Raw genomic sequence first — 23,982 nt, 5'->3', positions numbered from 1 at the left:
TAACTTAGTAATTTACCTTGACTGACATTGAAATGAGTACAATAAGACTTACTACACACTAAAAAGAGATTTAATGTAGTCTGCAAGGAATTTAGAAAGAGTTTTACATTGCTTGGTAAAATCTGCTAATAACAGAACTCATCACTACTTCAAAGAAAAATGGGATCATTAATCTCATGCAAGATACATAGACATGTACATCCACCCAAACACTTCAGAAATTAAGTCAAACTAAAAAAGTATACTGAGTTACTTTATATTAATGAGGAAATTATTCATTGCTTTGTTAGAGCTCTCCAGCTCAAGGAAACAAGGATCTGCATTTGGAGAGGGGGTGGCTATGACCTACAACGAACACAGAAGAGGAAAAGGAGCAAACGGCTTCCATTGTTATGTCGTGTGCACATTCTGTGGGTGGACCCCAGTCCACTATCAAGCGATGCTTCATGATCCTTCACTTTGATTTTTTTTTAATGTTTTCACTTATTTTTGAGGCGGGGAGGGGCAGAGAAAGAGGGAGACACAGAATCTGAAGCAGGCTCCAGGCTCTGAGCTGTCAACACAGAGCCTGACACGTGGCTCAAACCCACGAACCATGAGATCATGACCTGAGCCGAAGTCAGATGTTTAATCAACTGAGCCACCCTGGCGCCCCTTCACTTTGATGTCTAATGCCCAAGAGCTAGAGTGGTAGAAAGCATATGTTATCCTCAGTTTTCTAGAACATTTCCAATTTGAAATAATTTTAATTTCAAATAAGAACCTCACCACAACAATACTGGCTTCCTAAAATAGCACTGCCTCCATTTTACAAGAGAGGAAACAGTCCAGGAAGCAAAATTGCCTGAACACCAACACCACTGGAAGGTAAAATGAGGACTCCCACACTCTGTTCCTCCCAGACTAGGCTCCGGCTCAGGACTGCATTTGGACATGATGCCTGAAAATCCACTGGAGTGTTCCACTGAAAGAAAGTATCTGGGCCTCAGCTTCTGAGTGGTGATTGTGTAAATGTCACTTCTGAGAAAAAGTTATGCAGCCCCTTTCATGCTTCTGGTTTTGGTGCTACTTGGCTGTGCAGATTTCTAAAAGCTTTTGAATAGACTAATAAACATGGAATTGTTCTGAACATCTGTAAGCAAAATACGAAAAGATATTACCCAGTGAATGAACATCCTGGGTTTTCTAGCCAGAAATGGGGTTATTTGTGTATTAGGCTAATGCACTGAAATTAACCCAGAATGCTTACCCATTGCAGAATGTCTTTTCATATTTTCATCTGTGTAGTCATTATTATGAAATGTAAGAATAATTCTCTATCAGGGTATTCAGGAATCTGAATAGCTCAATTACTTCTAAAATCAATGTAGTAAAGCAACAGCATGCCAGTTAATCAGTCGGTTTGCATAACAAATGTTTGGGGGAGTTGGTGTGTGTGTGTGTGTGTGTGTGTGTGTGTGTGTGTGTGTGTGTGCGCGCATGCACACACACACATGCATGTGTGTGTAAAGAGAAATCCAGGGTCAGCACAACACTTTAAAACAAATGTGAAAGATCAAGCCTCCATTTGACTTCAGAGAAAGAATTCTGGAAGACAGGTACTATTTAATTCATTCAAGAAAGGCTACATGAAATCTAGGCTCCTCGTGGTTATGCCATTCTAGGTTTCTATGGGTTCTCTAGTACTAGGCATACACTGAGCTTTTAAGGAACACCAAATGAATGAATAACTCCTTGGAAGTCATTTTAGGATTAGAATGGTGGCCACTAGGACTTAGATTACTTCTCAGCACACTATTAGAAACAGATCTGAAACACCACAAGAAATAGTGGCTGAGCAGCGGTCATGAACAATGCCACCTCATATCCAAGCTATGACTGGGGTTCCCAGTGCAGGAGCTGGTGGTGGGCAGCTCTCCGAGGGCTCAGAATTCAGTCCTGGAACAGCTATAGGAGATGCAAGTTTCTTAGCCTGTGGCTCTGGGTTCAGTGCTAATTGATGAATCCAAGGAAGGGAAGTTTAAATACCTGCTCCAGGAGAAAGGTCACTTTTAAAACAGGTTTAATTGAAATTAGGGACACATGGGAGGGACAGGAATCTCCAAGGAAATGCAAGGAGGCAGTCACAGCCTTTGGAAAATCACTGTGGTTTGCCTTCTCTCAGCTTTGAAGGCCAAAACTTCATTTTTATCATTTAATTTAACCCAAGGTTAATGTGATATGGAGAGAATGACCTGTGTAGACTAAACTCACAATAAACTGAGATATACATCTTAGAATGGCATTTAATTGAATTTGAAATGAGAATTAGGACTGTCTGGCTGACCAACCTGGTCTCATTGCATTTTCTTTCTGTAAATAATCTCCACAGGAGGACAAAAGATGAGAAGTTTCTACAGAGTGTGGATCAGAATAAGAGGAGTTACTGATAAAACTTAAAAGCCTCAGGTATCAGGCTCTGGGAGTCTGTCCAGCAGCCAAACCTTACAGAACAACCTGGAGGGTGCCCGCTGGACTTCCCCTTTCCCAGGCTGGCCTGGCTGAACAGCCTCCCTGCAGAGGCCCTCTTTTTTATCCTTTTCACATAGGGCACAGCATTCCATTGGGTTACTTAGAGGTCCTACAGACCAGGAAGTCAAGCTCTCTTCTAAGTGACTTCCTGCCTCCACTCTGAGGCATTGCAGGCTTATTTTATACTTTATTCCCAAAGGGCAACTTTATTGCCTTGAGGAATTGCTGTCCCTTGTATCTTGTATAGATGTCAGGCTCAAGTATCACACAGATCACCCGGCATGTAACATACCTATTAGTGAGCCATCAATGAATGTTCTACTGACAGGTCAGAGTCAACTCTATTCATGTGTCACCATGGGATCACCTCTTTTCCTGGTTGTTACTAGAAGTCATACAGCTTTTCTATGTGCCTAAAGCTCGGGTTTCAGAATCACAGGGGCATCAATAGCTTCAAAGAAATACCATTCCAACATTAATATGCATCCTACCTGGATACACACCAGCTTTTACACTCACACACACCCTAGCTTGTTCACTCATCCCCTGAGGCAGTGCCTACCCACCAGCATGTGGTCATGACAAACTTCAGCCAATGTTTCTGGTTCCATGGCTTGTGGTCACCAATCTGTGTGCCAAGACAGTGATGTGGAAGCTCTGCCATTAGTCATGTGTTGGGCTGGGGGGGAGGGGAAGTGATAGAGCTACAATGGCTAGCTCTACCTCTTTTGGATTTTGAAAATTGCCTCCCACCCCCACTCCAAGTGCTACCCCTCTAATTCTAGCACCTGCCCCAAGAAACCAAATGGTATCTTAGGCTCAAGTGTACTTGCTATATGAGAGAAGGAATTTGGCAGACAGTCCAGGTCCTTGGGCTTCATTTCTTGAATGAATGAATGAATGAATGAATGAGTATGTTTACAAAAGACTTTTTGTTGTGACCAAAATTTTACAAACTTAATTACAAACACAAGAGTAAGCCATTTTGAAATAAATCCAAATATTGGAGCACAGACTAGTGTTTCTCTCATATGAAACCTCAGCAATTATTATGCATCTTAGTGGAGCCTTAGTTTTTCTTCCTTGCAAGTCAGACCCCTCCAGGGCTGACTCCTTCAATAAGGCTTTGAGGACCCAAGGCTTCAGCAGGGAAGCCTTGCCGGTATAACCTGCTTTCTGTCTCCCCCATCCTTTCCTCAGTCAAAAATCTTTAATTAGCTGGTGGCCATAATTACTTTAGCTGAGGACCTTGTTTGTTCTCCTTCCCTGCTATTTTCAGGGATCTGAAGGCTCTACTACTTCTGTGCCAGAGGGTTCTTTCTATCACAGTTTCTCTCTTTTTGTTTTTCCTTTCATGATCAGGACGAAAAAAAAAAAAAGCCCAGGGAAAGAAATCATCTCTTTCTGTGTCTGGATGAGACCCCATAACCATCTTTTCCCAATCAGGAACAAGTTTCCATGACAACCATGTTTCCCAATGCCACCACTAACTTAGCAGGTAGTGTTCATATCAAATAGAGTTCTTTACCAACCTCCGTGGCTTCTGTATAAGACTCTAAGATACCAGCTGTTTGCATGAACTGTATCTTAAAAGAGTTTTGTTCTTTGTCATTCTAAACATCAGAAAGACAAAAAAAATTTTTGCTTGGTATTTTCTTTACTGTAATCATTAAAAAGCACACCAATTTTTCAAAAGTATAGCAGAAGGGTTGACATGAAGAGACTGTGTGACTTGGTGGAGGAAAGTATGAATGAATGAATGGAGAATCACTGGGATATGACAAGTGGGTGACTGACACCTTGGTCAGTGGCACAAACTTAGAGCTGAGAGCTGATGAGCTTGGAATTCCTGCTATACATGGCCTTGGGAAAGTTACTTTTCCTCTCTGAGCCTCAACACTCCCTCTGTAAAAGACAGAAACTGAGACATTTCATGGAATTCTATTGAAGATTAGATGAAAGGAAAAATGCAAAAAGTGCTTATTACAGTGGCACATAGTAGGAGTTCAACAAAGGGCAATTAGAATACTTTTCTTATTAACATAAAGAGTTGAATGGGACCAAGTCTGAGCAAACAAGCAACCACAGTATTCTAATTGATTATTAACATTTTGCTGGTGGAGAATAATAGCATAAGCAGTGGATATTTGGAGGTTTTCTTAGCAACCTTTTCTCTTAGGTTATTAAGTCATGTCTGCAATCATGGGAAGGAATCTCTTCATTTCCATTCCTGAGACTTAAGAGGATACACCTGGGCAGTCTCCAGGGTTCGTCTGAATCTATTTATAGCTCTGCATAAGCATTTGTTTAATTTTGAAACAGATGCAAGGAAAAAAACTGGATGAACCATGAAAGTATTGGTCCGATCTTCCACATTCTCAACACTAATGAATATATTTCAATTCTTCTGTAAAGGCAAGTAAAGCAAGAAAATGCATGTTTTCATGATATTTTCAATATTGCACAGCTCAAATTTCATTTCCAAATCAGAATTAATATTGTAGCAAACACACCAACATGCTCATTGTTGAACAAACTCCCGTACTCCAACTCCTCCCTGACCTGCATCCACAGTACCCTTGGAGAGTTGAGAGGGCCCTCCCCAAATTACACCAATTCAACCCTTTATTTTTAAAAGATAAAACTATTTATGTATTTTTAAAATCCAATTTTTATCAATATTATCTATACTACACATCTAGATAATAAATGTTCCCTATCAAGAACTCTTAAAATATTGAATGAAATATTCTTTTCAAAAAAATGTGTTTTACAGTGTGGATGTTCCTCAAAAAATTAAAGATAAAACTATCAAATGATCTAGCCATCTCTCTTTTGGCTGTATATCCTAGTGAAATGAAATCAGGAACTCAAAGAGAGCTATTCCCCACGTTCACCTCAGCATTATTCATGATAGCCACAGTTTGGAAACTAAGTGTCCATCAGCAGAAGAATGGATAAAGATATCATGGCATATAGACAACGGAATATTATTCAGCCTTACACAAGAAGGAAATTCTGCCATTTGCAACAACATGGATGAAACTGAAAGAAAGTATGCTAGGTGAAATTAATCCAGACACAGAAAAAAAATGTATACTGCATGTTCTCACTTGTATGTGGAATGTAAATAAAAAAAAAATTCATAGAAGCAGAGAATAAAAAGGTGGTTACCAGGACAAGAGTAGAAGGAAACAGGAAAATGTTGGAGATGATAATGAGATGAACATTAGTTAAGCTAATGTTAATTAGCTTGACTATTAGTAATCATTTCACTATGTATAGCAAAACATTATGTCATACTCCTTAAACATATACCATTTGTTTTTGAAAAATGAGAAAAAGTGTTTAAAAGAAAAAAACTATGCTTTAAATGCTACCTGATAGGGCTCCTGGGTGGCTCCATTGGCTAAGTGTCTTACTCTTGATTTCAGCTTGGGTCATGACCTCACAGTTCATGAGTTCAAGCCCTGTATCCAGCTCTGTGCTGACAGTGCAAAGCCTGCATGAGATTCTCTCCCTCTCTCTCTGCTCCCCCCACCCTGCCCCACCCCCTCAAAATAAATAAATAAATACTAACTGAGCTGGCAGAGAAGTAAAGGAAATCCTTGAAGGCCAGAACAAAAACCAAATCCAGAATGGTTACCTGGTACTTGAGCTAGAATTTGCCATGGGGCATCTGCCTATCCTGGTAGCCAAATAGTTTTCTGACAAGGGCTAGATCATAAATATTTTAGGCTTCTCGCCATACCATCTCTGTCATATCCACTCAACTCTGCCATTGTGCCATGAAAACACTGACACATAATATATAAATAAATGGGTGTGGCTGTATTTCTATAAGACTTTATTTACACAAACTGGCAGTAGGCAGCTTATAAGCCAGTTTGCTATCCCTTCATTATAGCCTAAATTTTAATGTCCTACCCACAGACAAACAATTATGGTGTGTGATATGTCTGTCCCATGTAATAGACTATTGCAGTCCTGCCTTTAGGGGATCCCTCCCACATTTTCTCTAGGCTAGAACATGTGACTTGCTTTGGCCAATGGAAACAGTAAATGTGATATAAACAGACACTTAAAAGGTGCTAACAGAATGGGGCTTATCCTCTCTTGCTGTTCCTGGGAATCTCTGTACCCGCCATGTGAATTTGCCCGGAGCCAATGTGCTGAAGACATGGTCCATCATTCCCATTACCCCAGCCAACAAAAAACAACAGCCAGCCACAAATGCAGACCTATCAGTGAAGCCATCCTAGACCAATTAGTCCCCAGGCAGCCCACCAGTTGACTGGAGTCACATGAGTGAATTCAGACAAGACCAGCAGAAGAACCATCAAGATTAGCCCAGCTAAAATTGCTGACCCACATGATCATAAGCTGATAAATGATTGCTTTAGAATTTTTATGGTGATTATTATGCAACAATAGCCAAACGATACATTCCATAAGAAATCTATTATCTTCTTAAATATAAAGTGAGAGGCCAACAAACATATTTATAGAAATGGGAAAGAAAAGACTGAGGACACAAAAAAGTCATATTTGCATTTTAAAGATCCTGTCACCTGTCAGAAGAGACAAGCCCTTTCTTGCTCCTTATAATAGAAGTTGGAAAAAATTCTTCGTACCTGAACAAACTTCTTTATAAGTAGGATTGGAAGTGTAGCCTCCAGCATAACCAACTTGAGTTGAATATACTCCTTTTATAGTCCAGAATTTCCTCTCAGCTCCCCAGAAACAGCCCATTCCTAAGAAAAACATAAGATACTGATTAGTCCTTTATCAAAAACAACTAGTAATTTCATATTAGAAACTCTGTTATCCTAGAAAACAGAAGTTGTTCATGTCATTTGGTAATCAAAAATAACTCAGATGTTATCTTTTAAAGAAGGAAAGCTTCATGGAAGCAACCTAAGTATCTATCTATTGACAATGAATAAGGAAGATGTGGTACACACACACACACACACACACACACACACACACACACACAGGAATATTATGCAACCACAAAAAAGGATGAGATCTTACCATTTGAGACAAAATGAATGTACCTAGAGGGTATTATGTTAAGTGAAATAAGTCAGAAAGACTAATACCATGTGATTTCACTCATAAGTGGAATCAAAAAACTAATAACAACGACAACAAATGAACAAACAACAAAAAATAGAATCAGATCTATAAATACAGAAAACTGATGGTTGCCAGAGGGGAAGGGGGAAGGGGGTTGGGCAAAACGGATGAAGGGGAGTAGGAGATACAGGCTCTCAGTTATGTCATGAATAAGTCATAGGAATAAAGGGTGCAGCATAAGGAATATAGTCAACGATATTGTAACAGCAGTGTTTCAGAACAGATGGCAGCTGTGCTTGTGGTGAACACAGCATAACGTCTAAACTTGCTGAACTGCTATGCTGAACACCTAAAACTATTGTACCATGTGTGTCAACTATACTCAAATTAAAAATGAAACATGTTAGAAGTCAAGAATAAAAAAATTAATTAAGAAGAATTTTTAACGTCTAAAAATAATTTTATTTAAGGTTATTTGCATAGAATGCCTATTTGCTTTAGTTGTGCAAAAACTTACGAAGCCTCAAATTTTAATGAAGTTAGTAAAGCATACCTTTCCAAATAACTGAGTAAAAAGATAACTGCATTTGATGAATGATTTCAACACTCAATTCATTTTGGACTTCCCAAAACATAATAACCTATATTAATAGCATAAATTTATTTAATGATCAGCATCCTAGTTATGCTTTTTTATTTTTATTTTTTTAAGTTTATTACATTATTTTGAAAGAGAGAGAAAGAGAGAGAGAGAGAGTGAGCACAAGAGAGAAGGAGACACAGAATCCCAAGCAGGCTCCAGGCTCTGAGCTGTCAGCACAGAGCCCAACTCGGGGCTCGAACTCACGAAACCATGAGATCATGACCTAAGCTGAAATCAAGAGTCTGATGCTTTACTGACTGAGTTATGTTATGGTTATGTTTTTTTAAAAAATTCTAGCAAAGACAGGTAACTCTGGGGCACCTGGGTGGCTCAGTCACTTAAGCGTCCAACTCTTAATTTTGGCTCAGATCATGATCTCATGGTTTGTGCATTCCAGCCCGGTGTGGGGCCCTGTGCTGACAGTGTGGAGCCTGCTTGGGATTCTCTCTCTTTCTCGCTCACTCTCTGTCCCTCCCCACCCCACCCCCTAATGCACATGTGTGCATGTGCACACGCACTCTCTTTCTCTCTCTCTCTCAAAACAAACAAACAAAAAAATAAAGGTAACTCTAACTTACCGACTTCAGTAGGAAAACTTAGCAAAATCAACACAGACTGATGCAGTTTTCAATTAACAATTTTACACATGTGTTCAGTTTCTTCAAAAATATTTAAGTCGCTATAAACTTTCCTGTGATAAATCAGTGCTCACGAAAGGGAATATTTTTCTGAGTTCTATTACTAAATACAATGAATGAAGAAAGAGAGAGAAGGGGAAAGGCAGAAAAAAGAGATGACAAATATACAAAGAAACTCACAAAAAAATAGTATTCTATTCAACTAGCAAACACTGTGCTCATATCACTAGTTATTGGATTCCTTTGAACATGTAAAAACGAAGACCAATCTCCCAAGAATGCACATATTTACACACTTCCAAAATGTTGCTTTACATCTCCCTGGGCTTCAAATAAAGAACCCTAATTTTCTACCAGAAGTTTCTAAACCATCCACAACTACTATTCTGTGACCAATATCTAGATGTAAACAAGATTACTGCCTCGCTCAAGTTTTATATGGCTTTATTAAGTCATATATAATTAAGATCTTGGGTAGACTAACAGTTGGCAAATTAATATATGCCTCCTACTCCTACAATCACTGGATTTGTTAGACTTGATGACAGAGCTGAAAGAAAAATTAGATGGAAGTCTACTGAAATTTTTGACATTTGTTAATAATCTACTTTTAAAAAATCAGAGCAGTAATAACCAAAACACATTGTGCATAATGCTACACATTATACAAAAATATATTTGCTCCAATGTGAGGGGAAATACACTAAGAATAGATTAACAGTTAAACAATATGATAGAGCCAAATGATAAAAATTAATGCAGTAAAAAATTACTGTTGTGATAACAATACAACATGGAAATATGTATATGATTACATTATAATTAAGGCTAAATTTAAAAGGAAAAAAACATACATATATGCACGTTCTTATTACAACTATGAAAAAAACATCCATACCAAAATAGACTAGAAAGAAACATATAAAGTTATAACCATGATTGTTTTATAGGAGAATACAGGAAATTTTTTCATTTTTCAAGTTTTTATGTAATAGATTCATATTATTTTAAAAATGAAAAATGTATACACATTTTTAAAAAGAAAAAATTCAAAGAAAAACATAACCATATGCATTGTTTGAGTTATAACTGCTAGACCATCTTCCCTTTTTGCAAGTTGTTTGCTGCTAGAGAATATAGTGAAATATTTACTGAAAAATTGACTATCCTCAAATCTCTGGAACAAGAATTCACTATTAATTTTATTCGTTGCATTTCTGGGATGAAGGAATTATATTAGTCAAGATTTTCCAGAGAAACAGAACCAATAGGATATACAGAAAGGGAGAGTGAGAGACATTTATTATGAGGATTAGCTCCTGCAATTGTGGAAGCTGAGGAGTCCATGATGCGTAGTCTGCAAGCCAGAGACCCAGGAAAGTTGGTACCATAATCCCAGTTGAAACCCAAAGGTCTGAGAACCAAGAGGCTCAATGATGTAAGTCCCAGTCCAAAGTCTGAAGGCCAGATAATCAGGAACAATGAAGTAGGAGGGCGGGGGAAGATGGATGTCCCAGCTCAAAGATCAAGTAAGTTCACTCTTCCTCTAGCATTTTATTCTATCTGGGCCCTTGACAGATTGGATGATGACCCCACTGGTGAGGGTGACCTTCTTTCCTCAATCTACCAATTCAAATGCTGATCTCTTCCAGAAACATCCTCACAGACACATCCAGAAACAGTCACCTGGGCATCCCTTAGCCATGTCAAATTGACACATAAAATTAACCATCACAGGAATGATGACAGTGAACCTCTGGAGGATAAATAAAAAGTAAGCTGGGAAGCATTACTGAGCCCAAACACACCCAGGAGTTGAGTAGTGTGATACGCTGAAGGCACTCTAGACCCTGAAGTTCAGAAATCTGCTAAGTTCACTGAATAAAATACTTCTTTCATGCACAATGACTAACATTAATGGTACAAAACGGTACTTCAAGCTTTCGGTATTTTCTGTACAATGTAAATGATGGGCCATTTTAGCAATCAGCCTAACCTGACCATTGTCTATAGTCTCATACTGATGGCCCAGACCCTATATCTTCCCTATATCCTCATGCTTTATAGATTTATAACACTTAAAATGGATCTTGGCCAAACCAAACAAAATCTTTGTGGCAAGTTATTTAACCTCTTTTTGATGTTTAATAGGGATCAAGAAGAGACCCCTGCTAGAGGGAGGATGACCCAACTCCAGCTGGGCAAAGGCCTGCAGGGGGTGGTCATGTGTGGCTGAAAGAATGCCTCAGGGGCCTGGTGTGTAATCAATGTCAAAATTTCTGGAGAGGTACTTAGCTTAGGATAAGGGTTATTATAAGAATAAAACTCCTCCTTGAAGCAATCAGATATTTTCTGGTGGCTTCCAGTATAACCTAAGCATTCAATTATTTGGTTTTGAGTGTGTGTGTGTGTGTGTGTGTGTGTGTGTGTGTGTGCGTGCATGCACTTAAAGAAAACAAGTGTATGGCAGAATTTCTCAGAATTCAGTAAACACAATCTAGTAACACATTACTAGACTAACTTTAGTAAACATAATCTAGCAAAAAACATAAATAATAAAAAAGACAGAATACGTACTATATTCTTTAAGATATTTTATACTTTAACTTTTTATTATAAAGGAAAACATAGGTAGAGAAAAGCCGCACAGAACAGATACATATCTCAATGCATTATTATTAGGCAAGCATCCTTGTAACCACCACCCAGGTCAAGTAATAGAAGTTTGCCATCGCCCTCAGATATCCTTCCTCATGTCACAACCCAATCACAACTCCCTTCCTCCCTCTAAAAGTAACTGCTATCTGACTTTTACAATATTCACTTCCTTGTGTTTCTTTAATATTTTTATCACTCAAGGTATCCATCCCAATTCTATAGTTTGGTGGTGCTCATATTTAAAAAATTTGATACATCCTTAAGTTCTTCTAATCAACATGTGCCCTCTCCTTTCTTTCCTTCTAATTTATCCATGAAGAAAACAAGGGTCACTGACCTGCAGAGCTTCCCACAATGTACATCTTGCCAACTGCATTCTCATAGTGCAATTCAACCTGTTCCTCTATCCTCAGTATTTCCTGAAAATTTGCAGCTGGATCAAGAACCATGATCAGGCTCAGATGTCATCCTTTTGACAAAACTACTGGTGGTACTATGTTCCTTTTTATGTAACTTTAAATTTTTTCCCCAGTTTTATTGAGATATAATTGGCCTATGACATTGTGTAAGTTTAAGGTATGCAACATGATTTGGCATACATACATACATATTATGAATAACTACAGCAATAAAGTTAGTTAACACAACCATCACCTCACATAATTACAATTTATTTTTTGTAGTAAGAATATGTAAGATCTATTAGCAACCTTCAGGTATACAGTATTATTAACTATAGTAATTATAATAAATATTAGATCTCCAGAACCCATTCATCTTATAATCAGAAGTTTGTACCCTTTGACCAATATCTGTCCATTTCCCCCACCCCTCCCAACCCCCAGAAACTACCATTCTACTCTCCATTCCTACAAATTTGGTTGGCTTTTTTTTTTTTTTTTAAGATTCCAAAGTTAGTGAGATTATACAGTATTTGACTTTCTTGGTCTGGCTTATTTCACTTAGCATAATGCCCTCAATGTCTGTCCATGTTGTTACAAATGGCAGGATTTCCTTCTTTTTATGGCTGAATATTATTTCACTGTATACATACCACATTTTCTTTATCTAATCTGTCAAAGAACACTAGGTTGTTTCCAATGTCTTGGTTACTATGAATAATGTTGGAATGAACATGGGGGTGTAGATATCTCTTCAAGATAGTCATTTCATTTTCTTCAGATATATACCCAGAAGTAGTACACTTGATCACATGCTAGTTCCATTTTTAATTTTAGAGGAACTTCCACATTGTTTTCCATAATGGCTGTGCCAATTTACATTCCTATCAACAGCACACTGGCGTCCCCTTTATTCCTCGCCCTAGCCAGCACCTGTGACCTTATGTCTTTTTGGTAACCACCATTCCCACAGGTGTGAGGTGATACTTAATGCAGTTTTGATTTGCATTTCTCCGGTCATTAGTGATTCTGAGTGTCTTTTCATGTACCTGTTGGCCATTTGCATGCCTTCTTTGGAAAAATGTCTATTCAGGTCCTCTGCCATTTTCAAATTATTTTTTTTTTATATTGAGTTGTATGAGTTCTTCATATATTTTGGATATTAACCTCTTATCTGATACATGGTTTGTGAATATTTTCTCCATTCCATTGCCTCTTTTTTTTTTTTAAAGAATCACATGCTATTTTATTTATTTTTTTTACTTTTTTTTTTTTAACGTTTATTTATTTTTGAGACAGAGAGAGACAGAGCATGACCAGGGGAGGGGCAGAGAGAGAGGGAGACACAGAATCTGAAACAGGCTCCAGGCTCTGAGCGGTCAGCACAGAGCCCGACGCGGGGCTCGAATTCACAGACCGTGAGATCATGACCTGAGCCGAAGTCAGACACTCAACCAACGGAGCCACCCAGGCACCCCTCCATTGCCTCTTTATTGTGCTGATTGTTTCTATGGCTGTGCAGAAACTTCATATTTTGATGTAATCCCACTTACTTGATTTTGCTTTTGTTGTTTGTGTTTTTGGTATCTGAAATATTATTGCCAATACCAATGTCCAGGAGTTTTTCCTGTAAGTTTTCTTCTAAAAGTTTTATTATTTCAGGTCTTACGCTGAAATCTTCAATTAATTTCAAGTTATTTTTGTGTGTGTGTGAATGGTGTAAGATAGGGGTCCAGATTCATTCTTCAACATGTAAATATCCAATTTTCTCAACATCATTTATTTAAAAGGCTAACTTTTCCCCATAGGGTATTCTTGGCTTGATTTTCAATTATTAGTTAACCACATATGTGTGAGCTTATTTCTGGGCCTTCTACTCTATTCCATTGGTCTATGTGTCTGTTTTTATGGCAGTCCCCTACGGTTTTGATTACTATAGCTTTGTAGTATAACTTGAAATCATAAAATGTGATGCCTAGAGCTTTGTTCTTCTTTCTCAGAATTGGTATTTGGGGTCCTTTCTGGTTCCATTCAAATTTTAAAATTGTTTTTCTATTTCTGAAAAATGCCATTGGAACTTTGATATTAGGTTTGTAAATATATAGATTGCTTTATGGAGTATAAATATCTTAACAATATTAATTCTTCCAATTTATGAACATGGAATATCTCCCAGTCTTCTTCAATTTCTTTCATCAATATCTTATAGTTTTTAGTGCACAGATTATTCCACTACCTCACATAAATTTACTCCTAAGCATTTTATTGGTTTTGATGTCATTGTGAGTGGGATTTTCTTTATTTCTCTTTCAGATATTTCATTGTTAGTGTATAGAAATGCAACTGATTTTTGTATGTTGATTTTATATACTGAAACTTTACTGAATTCACTGATTAGTTCTAACAGGTTGTTTTGGTGAAGATTTTAGAGTTTTTTCCATATAAAATAATGTGGTCTGTAGACAGAGAAAATTTTACTTCTTCCTTTCTGATTGGATGCCTTTTATTTCTTTTCCTTGCCTAATTATTCTGGCTAAAACTTCCAGTACTATGTTAAATAGGACTTTTGAGTGAGCACTCTTGTCTTATTTCTGATCTGAGCAGAAAAACTTTCAGCTTTTGCACCACTGAGTACAATGTTAACTATGGGTCTGTCATGTATGGTCTTTATTATGTTGAGGTATGTTCCCGCTATAACTTCTCAAATATGTTGAGAGCTCTTGTCATGAAAGGGTGTTGAATTTTGGCAAACCGTTTTTCTGCATCTTTGAGTCATATGATTTTTATCCTTCATGCCATTTATGTGATATATCACATTTATTGCTTTACATATGTTGAACCATCCTTGCATACCAGGAATAAGTCCCACTTGATCACAGTGTATGATCCTTTTATGTGCTATTGAGTTTTGCTTGCTAATATTTTGTTGAAAATGTTTGCATTTATATTCTTCAGAGATGCTGGCCTCTAGTTTTCTTATAGCATCTTTACCTGGCTTTGGTATCAGGGTAATGCTATCTTTATTAAATGAGTTTTCGAGTGTTCCTTCTTTAATTTTTTGGGAGAATTTGAGAAGGATCAGCATTACTCTTCTTTAATGTTTGGTAGAATTCACCAGTGAAGCCATCTGATCCTGGACTTTTCTTGTTGGAAAATTTTTTATTACTGCCGCAATCTCCTTAGTCATATTGATTTGTTCAGATTGTCTACTTTTTCATGATTCAGTCTTGGGATGCTGTATGCTTTTAGGAATTTATGCATTTCTTCTAGGTTATCTGATTTGTTGCCATACAATTTTTCATAGTAGTTTCTTATGATCCTTTGTATTTCTGTGGTATCAATTGTAATGTCCCCTCTTTCATTTATAGCTTTATTTGATCCCTCTCTTTTTTCTTCATTACCCTAGCTAAACATTTGGCAATTTTATTTATCTTTTAAAAAACACAACTTTTAGTCTCATTTATTTTTCTCCTATTATCTTTCTAGTTTCCATTCCATTCATTTCTGCTCTGATTCCTATTATTTCCTTCCTTCTGCTAACTTTGAGCTTAGTCTGTTCTTTTTCTAAATGCTTCAGGTGTAAAGTAAGGTTGTTTATTTGAGATATTTATCTCTATAAACTTCTCTCTTAGAACCGTTTTTGCTGCATCCTATAAGTTTGGGTATGTGTGTTTTCATTTTAATTTGTCTCAAAATACTTTTGATTTCCCTTTTGATTCCTTCTTTAACTCAGGAGTCTGTAGTTTAAATTCCATATATATTTTTTTAATTTTTCAATTTTCCTCCTGTTATTTATTTCTATTTTCATACTATTATTTTTAGAAAATATATCAGATATGATTTCAATTTTCTCAAATTTGTTAAGGTTGTTTTGTGGTCCAACATTTGACCTATCCTGGAGGATGTTCCATGTACACTTGCAAAGAATGTGTATTTTGAAGCTGTTGGATGTAATGTTCTATGTCTGTCAGGTACATTTGGTTTAGAGTGTTATTCAGATCTGCTGTTTACTTATTCACCTGTTGTCTGGGTGATCTATCCAATGTTTAAAGAGAAGCACTGAAGTTTCATACTATTATTGTATTACTGTTTATTTCTCCTTTTGGTTGTTGTTATTTGCTTTAAATGTTTATGTGCTCCAATGTTGGCTATATGTGTATTTATAATTGTTATATCCTCTTGATGAATTAGTCTCTTTATCAACATTTAGTGACCCTCTTTGTCTCTTGTGATCAATTCTGAATGAAAGACTATTTTATCTGATATAAGTATAGCCACTCCTGCTATCTGTTGGTTACCATCTACATGGTATATCTCTCTCTATCCCTTCACTTTCTACCTATGTGTGTACTTAAAGCTAAAGTGAGTCTCTTAAAAGCAGCATATTGTTGGATCTTGTGTTCTTCTCCATTCAACCACTTTAGGTCTTTTGAATAAAGAATTCAGTTTATTTATATTTAAAGTAATTATTATTAATAGGTAAAGACTTACTGATGCCATTTTGTTCATTGTTTGCTATTTTTTTTTTAAATTCCTTTATTCTTTTCCCTTACTGTCTTCCTTATTTGTATTTTGTAGTGGTATATTATAATACATTTCTTTTTATCTTTCGTGTATCCACTATACGTTTTTTTTTTCTTTGTGGTTATCATGAGGCTTACACAAAATATCTTAAGCTGATTATAACTTACTTTACATTACTTACAAAAACTCTGCACTTTATTTCTCCTCCCCTCATATTTTATGTTCACATTTTATTGATGTCACACTTTTTATATTGTGTACCTGTTAATAAATTATTATAGCTATATTTTTATTATTGTTTTTTAATTTATATACCAGAGTTAAAGTTATTTACACACCTACATTTCAGTATTAGATTATTCTGCATTTGACTACATAGTTACCTTTACCAGTCAGTTTTATACTTTTATATGTTTTCATGTTGTTATTTAGTATTCTTTCATTGCAACATAAAGAACTCCCCTTAGAATTTCTTGCAAGGCAAGTCTAATGGTAATGAACTCCTTCAGCTTTTGTTTGTCTGGGAATGCCTTTATTTCTTCTTCATTTCCGAAAGGCAGTATTGATCGGTATAGTATTCTTGGTTGACAGGTTTCTGGGTTTTTTCCAGCACTTTGAATATACCATCCCACTGCCTACTGGTCTGCAAGGCTTCTGCAAAAGAATCCACTAATTGCCTAATGGGGCTTCCCTTGTGTGTGATGAGTCATTTTTTCTCTTGCTACTTTCAAGATTCTCTCCTTGTCTTTGAATTTCAACATTTTAATTATAATGTGTCTCAGATTAATCTTCTTTGGGTTGATCCTGCTTGCAGTTCTTTGAGCTTCCTGTACTAGGATGTCCCTATCTTTCCCAAGATTTGGGAAGTTTTCAGCAATTATTTCTTTAAATAATCTTTCTGCCCCTTTCTCTCTGTCTTCTCCTTCTGGGACTACCATGATACAAATGTTCATTCACTTGAGGGTGTCCATAGTTCACAGAGGTTTTCTACATCCCTCTCTTTTTGCTTTTTGTTCCTCTAGATGGCTAATTCCAAATGATCTGTCTTTGAGTTTGCTGATTTTTCTTATCCATGAACAAATTGGTCATTTAGCTCTCTGCTGAATTTCCCAGTTCTGTCATTGTATTCTCCAGCTCCAAGATTTCTGCTTAATTCTCTTTTATGGTTTTCTTTCTTTATTAAACTTATTTTGTTCATGCATTTTTTCCCGATTTCATTTAGTTTTTTAATGAATGTTCTCTTGAATTTCATTCAATTTCTTTATGATAATTATCTTGAATTCTTTGCCAGGCAAATTATAGATCTCCATTTGCAGTCAGAACTTTATTAGCTTCCTTTGGTGGTCTCATATTTGCCTGATTCTTCAAAATTCACATAGCCTTGCATTGGTGTCTGTGCATTTGAAGAAGCACTTACCTCTTCTAGCCTTTACAGACTGGTTTCTATGTTCTTTGATCATGAAGCACATAATGTCTAGTTGTCTCTCATTTGGTGATGTTAACATCCATTGATACTCAATGCTTAGCAGATATGTTAATTGTGAAATGGTGACCTTCTAATTCTATCACTTCTTTTACATTTATTAGTTGAAATGTCTTTATAATGAGAATATATATATATATACATATATATGTATATATATGTATATATATATATATAGAGAGAGAGAGGGAGAATACTTTTTCTCAACTACTCTGTTACTCAGTGATATAGTTCATAAAAGAAAGGGAAACTAAGTATTTAATTATGTCCATTTATTTAGCAGTCTTTAAGATGATGAACTTCTCCATTCCAAGGTTGACCAATTTTTTTAATAATATATTTGTATCATTTATTTAAACATATTTGCCGTGTTTCACCATTTTCATCACTCCTTTCACGTAAACTCCACTTGACATATCTTTGGCAAGAAAAATTATCTTCAAATTGTTTTGAAGTTCCTTTGAAGTTCAAATTGGGAGTTCCTTTGAAACATCCTCCATAGTCTTCTATTGCTTTCTTGCTATCTGGTATGACAGGATGTTCCAGGCTCATCTTGTACATTTCTTACCCCATATCTGCCATCAGCCATTTCTCTAAGAAGCCTGATTTCTTTAAATGAGGAAAGGGATTTCAACACCATGACCTGGGTACTAGTGATGCTTATCAAAGACAGCCAGCTATGGGACACCAAGAAACCATGTGGCTGGAACAGTCCATCAAAATCTAAGCCCTGTCAGACCTACCAAATCATAAGGTCAATAGAGTGCAACAACAATCCATCATAGGATAGGAGTTACACATCTGGAATCATACACTAGCAGGACAACAGGGCATAAGCTGCATGAATAGGTAGTCAGACCTCCACAGCATCCACCAGGATTGCACCAACACCACTCCCTCAGTTCAAACCTATGTCTGAGTGGAGCTTCTATACAACCAGCTGAAGGACAAGGAAAAGGCTAGATTTTTGTTTATGGATAGTTGGCTTACTGTGTACAGATGCAAGTCAAAAATGCATAGCAGTCACACTGTGGTCTCACTCAGGAGTGGCCATAAAAGATAATTCCTCCCAACTGGTGAGGACACTTCAAGAAGTGTACCAGTTATCCACTTCATGTGTAAGGAAAAGCCCAAGTTTATAACATACATAAATTCATAGGCAGTAGCAAATGGCTTGGCTGGCTAGTGAGAATCCAGAAACAAACAAATAAACAAAAACCCTGAAAGATTAAAAATAAGGAAATCTAAGGTAGAAGCATATTTGCATCACATGTTAATATTAATGCCAGGTAGAGAGCATCTGACAAGAAATGGGCACTAAATACAAAACTGACCAAATGACCTGGCTGATGAACATCAGTCAGCCTGTTTCATTGGCCACTCCAGTACTAGTATCACGGGTACAGGAACAAAATGGCCATGGTGACAAAGACGGAGGACACACATGGGCACAACAATGGACTCCCACTTACCAAATCTTATCCACTTTTGCCACCACCGATGTCTAACCTGCCAGCAACAGAGACAGTCTCCAAGCACCTTATATACTACCATTTCTCAAGGGGTCCAAGCAACCACTAGGTGCCAAGGGGGAAATACTAGGCTCCTTCCATGCTGAAAGGGCCACTGGTGTGTTCTCACAGTAACAGACACATATTCCATGTATGGGTTTCACTTTCCTGCCTTCAGAATTCAGTCAGCTCCTGTCCCATATAACACTGCATCAGACCAGAGAACCAAGTTTACAGTGTAGAAGATGCAGCAACAAACCCATGAATACCACACCACCCAGAAGCTGCCATCCTGATGCAGCACTGGAACAGCCCAGAGGCAAAGCTGCAACACCAGTTTAGAGATAATACTCTGGGAGACTTGGGAGCTATCTTTCAGAAAACTGAATATGCACTGAATGACAGACCCCAAAAATGAATGTATGCATTAAAAAAACAAAAGGTAGAAACAGAATTGGCTCTACTTACTACCATTCCCAATGACCACTGGGGAACTTTGGACTCCTGTCCCCACAACTCTTGGCTCTGCAAAGTTAGAGGTCCTGATCCCCCAGAATAGTAAACTTTCATCAGGAGACATAGCAAGAATCCATTGAACTATATGCTGAAGCTGTTTTCTAGGTACTCTGGACTTCTTATGTCCAGGGACAAGCAGGGTACGGGTGTTTCAGGCAGAGGAAACAGTCACTACAAAGGCACTAACAACATGCCTCCTATGCTTAAGGGGCAGGAAAGAAGCACATGGCTTGACTGAAGATAAATCTGAACATAAATCAAGAAAGCCAGATTGTGTAGGGCCTTTTGGACTACTGAAGGGCTATGAATTTTACACTGACTGAAATGGATAGCCATTGTTGAGTTTTGAGCGGGAAAGGGAATGCCATGTTTCACCAGGATCTTCCATTTTACAGGGATCTCTCTGGCTGTCCTCTGCTGAGAAGTGACTGGAGTGGACCAAGCACAGAAGCAGGGAATGGTTAGGAAACTATTGCTGTAATCCAAATGCGAGATAATGATGGTTTATTTAGACCAGGTGGTAGCAGAAGAAGTCGTGATCAGGTTTTGGATACATTTTGAAGATAGAGCCAAAAGGACTTCCTGACCGATTTAGAAGCAGGGTTTGAAAGAAACAGTCAAAGTTGACTCTAAAATTGTTGGCTTGAGTGGAGAATTGTGGATGGAGCAGGTTTGTAGGGGAAAATCAAGGGTTGCAATTACTCTAGTTTTAATGAGTCATAATATCCAGTCTAGCAAGTCTTCCTAACTTACAGTTTTTCAAAATTTTCTTTGCTATTCTTGGCCCATTTCTATTCTAAATTTAGTTTAGTATTAGCTTGTCAAGTTCTATGACATATCCTGTTCAGAATTTGATTAGAATTACATTGAACTTATAGATTAATTTGAAAAAATATGTTGTCATATTAATAACGAGTCTGTCAATGAACACAATTACAGCTGTCCATTATTCAGCTGTCCAAATATATATGTCCATATATAAATATTCCATTTATACATCCTTCAATACTACATTGTCATATCCTCCATAAAGGTATTGTACATTTGTATTGCATAGAGTTTTATGTATCCTATGATTTGTGCTGCTGCTATAAACACTACTTTTCTTATCACACTTATTTACTGCTTATAGTTGTGATACAAAAACACCATTGATCTTAGTATGCTTTCCATATGGTCAGAAAACTCAGAGAATTCTCTCATTAGTTCTAACAGCTTGTCTCCATGTTCTCTTCCACTTCCTTTATGAAGAATCATATTACGTACAAATGACAGTTTCATATTTCCCTGTGCAATTATTCTTCTCTTATTTTACTTTATTCCATCAGCTAGGACCTCCCACACAATGCTGAATAATAAGGGTGATGGTGGGAATCTTTGTCTCATCCTAATTTTAGTGAGAATGATCCAGTGAGTTTTGCTGTAGGTTCTTGGTTAGACACTCTTTATCAGATTAGAAACGTTTCCTTCAGTTCCTAGTTTGTAAATAGCTTTTTTTCATGTATGAGTTTTGAGTTTTAACAAAACTCCATTCTTTAGAGGTGATCATATGGTTTCCCTCCTTTCATCTCTTGAAGTGGTATATTACATTTATATATTTTTCTGAGCCATCCTTCAATAAACCTTACCTACTTACAATGTATTTTGATATTGAAGAATTACTTTTGTTAATATTTTACTTCAAATTTTTTCATTTATGTTAAGGAAGATTTGTCATAATTTTATTTTCTTGTACTGTCTTGTCCAGAATTAGTTTCAAGGTTATATTGGCCTTGAATGGCCAACTTTTCCATAAAATGGATTAGCTAACTTTTCCCCCCTCTTACATAACATTGCATTAGAAAAGGATTATTTGTTCCTTGAAGTTAAATAAAACTTTCTGAGCTACCTGGACCTTGTGTCTTTAGAGAGAAAGGAAGAAATGGGGGAGATGATTTCACTGTTACTTGTTTATTCAGGTTTTCTTACTTCTATTTCTGTTCTTTGAGGTTTCAGTCACAGAACAAACCTTGACTTTGATCCTCTTTTCTGTTGTTGTTTTCTATTTCTGTCCTTTCTTTACTATTATGTTGTGCAGTTTACTCTTGATCTGTTCCTTCCTGTCTTCTGAGTTTGAATAGTTAGCTTATTTATTTTCAAGTTCTCTTGTTTTCTGATAAATGCATTTAAGGCTATACATTTACCTCTAAGTTTTGCTTTAGATATATCCACATATTTAGACATGTTTAGATATGTAGTATTTTCCTTGTCTTTTGTTTCTAAATATTTTATGATTTCCATGTTATTTTCTTTTTAACCCATAAGTTATTCAAGGGTGTACATTTTAGTTTTCAAACATATGGTATGTTTTTTAGACTATCTTCTCATTTTGATGCAATTTTGTTGCACTGTGCTTAGACTATGTGATCTTTCTTATATTCTTTTGAAACCTGTTGAGAGTGACCTGCTATAAGAGAAAGGTAAATCCTAGATTCCTGGAGTACAACGCCTTTCTTTTAAAGAATATAACCAAACGGTTCTTTTTTTTTTTTAATTTTTTTTAACGTTTATTTATTTTTGAGACAGAGAGAGACAGAGTATGAACGGGGGAGGGGCAAAGAGAGAGGGAGACACAGAATCGGAAGCAGGCTCCAGGCTCTGAGCCATCAGCCCAGAGCCCAATGCGGGGCTCGAACTCACGGACCGCGAGATCGTGACCTGAGCTGAAGTCGGACGCTTAACCGACTGAGTCACCCAGGCGCCCCAAACGGTTCTTTAGTTATATAAAACAATAATATTTTATCCTAAAGCAATAGTGATGCCCGTGGTTTGCAGACTGATCTTTCGAAGTCATGAATTCAGTGAATTTATTTGTCACCACCACCATCACTCCAGAACTTCTGAAAGACATCTATTCTGCATTCAGTAGAAATAAATTTTTGAACAGAAGGGAAGTGAAGATTCCAATTTATATCATAATTTAAGCATCTAAGAGATTTAAAGATCATATCAAAATTACAACTGTGTCATTGGATCAGATTTACATTTTTTACACTATCATTAAAAATTTTTTCAAAAATTTTTTTGTTTTGTTTGTTTGTTAAGAATTACTTTGATACTCCTGTATTTTTGGTCAAACTTTTTATCTGTCATTTCTCATGAATATTATCTGTGGCTACAGGATTTTTTTATATTTGTGGGAATTACATTATCTTCCCTTAAGATTTATGATACCTCAGCTAAAATCTTCAGAAAGAACTTTAAAGAAAGCTCAAAATTTCATAAAGCCCTATACATTCACACTGCAACTTCTGACCTGATTAGTAAAGATCTGTGATTGTTGAAATGGTATTTTTCTAAAAGCAAGTGAGAGGCTGACCACTACAACTTGGGCACTCCTGAAGGGTGCTCTCACTTGTCTGCCTTGGGACCCTGCACAGAGTGGCTAGGGCAAATTCTGCTCACCAGTGCATTCCATGCTCTGTTGACTAGCATACCCCACTCTCCTAATTCTGCCTGCAAGGGGTGTCACTGAATAACAAACCTTCAGACAACAGATGGGATAGGAAGAGCGGTCTGTCCTGTCAGAGTGGAAACCAACAGGGAGGCCAGGCTTTCAATAGAACATGTGCAGTCATCACATGTTCCTTTAGCATTTTATCCAAATGTTCCCTCTCTTCCAGCTCTTTTCCCAACTTCTAGACTTCACACAGAAAACAGCTCTGCTCACAATCACTTCCAAGGCTACCTCCACTACTAGAATCCCAGAAAGTTAGAGAGAATAAGAAGACTGACACAGCCATCCCATTCTCCCCGCAACAACTTATAGTTTCTGACAATTCAGTGTCCCCAGATCACTTTGCCTGGTTCAGCTTACTGTGAGGTACACATTTATACTTTCCTGTTTGCACTTTTAAACAGCCCTTTTCTATATTGTTCAAACCACATATCACCGATTTGAAAATGGCTCTTAATCCATAGGTCTAACCCCTGACCATCCACCTAAGAAAGCTTTAGAAAGACATGCATTTCCAAC

At 37.0% G+C, this 23,982-nt stretch overlaps 1 protein-coding gene across 5 annotated transcripts in view; it reads right to left on the bottom strand.

Annotated features, from left to right (window-relative positions):
- Positions 1–23,982, bottom strand: part of MSRA (methionine sulfoxide reductase A) — a 451,589-nt gene that overhangs the window by 220,822 nt on the left and 206,785 nt on the right. For all 5 annotated transcript variants that reach the window (XM_019440908.2, XM_053901094.1, XM_053901097.1 and 2 more), the window contains one exon: positions 7,146–7,265. In XM_019440908.2, the coding sequence (XP_019296453.1) occupies positions 7,146–7,265 (120 nt within the window). The remainder of the gene's footprint in view (positions 1–7,145; positions 7,266–23,982) is intronic.

Source organism: Panthera pardus, unplaced genomic scaffold (genome assembly GCF_024362965.1).
Source record: "Panthera pardus isolate Hobbes unplaced genomic scaffold, ASM2436296v1 HiC_scaffold_13, whole genome shotgun sequence".
Classification (NCBI taxonomy): Eukaryota; Metazoa; Chordata; class Mammalia; order Carnivora; family Felidae; genus Panthera; species Panthera pardus.
Note: the sequence above shows the minus strand (reverse complement) of the source record. Positions and strands in the feature narration are given on the sequence as shown.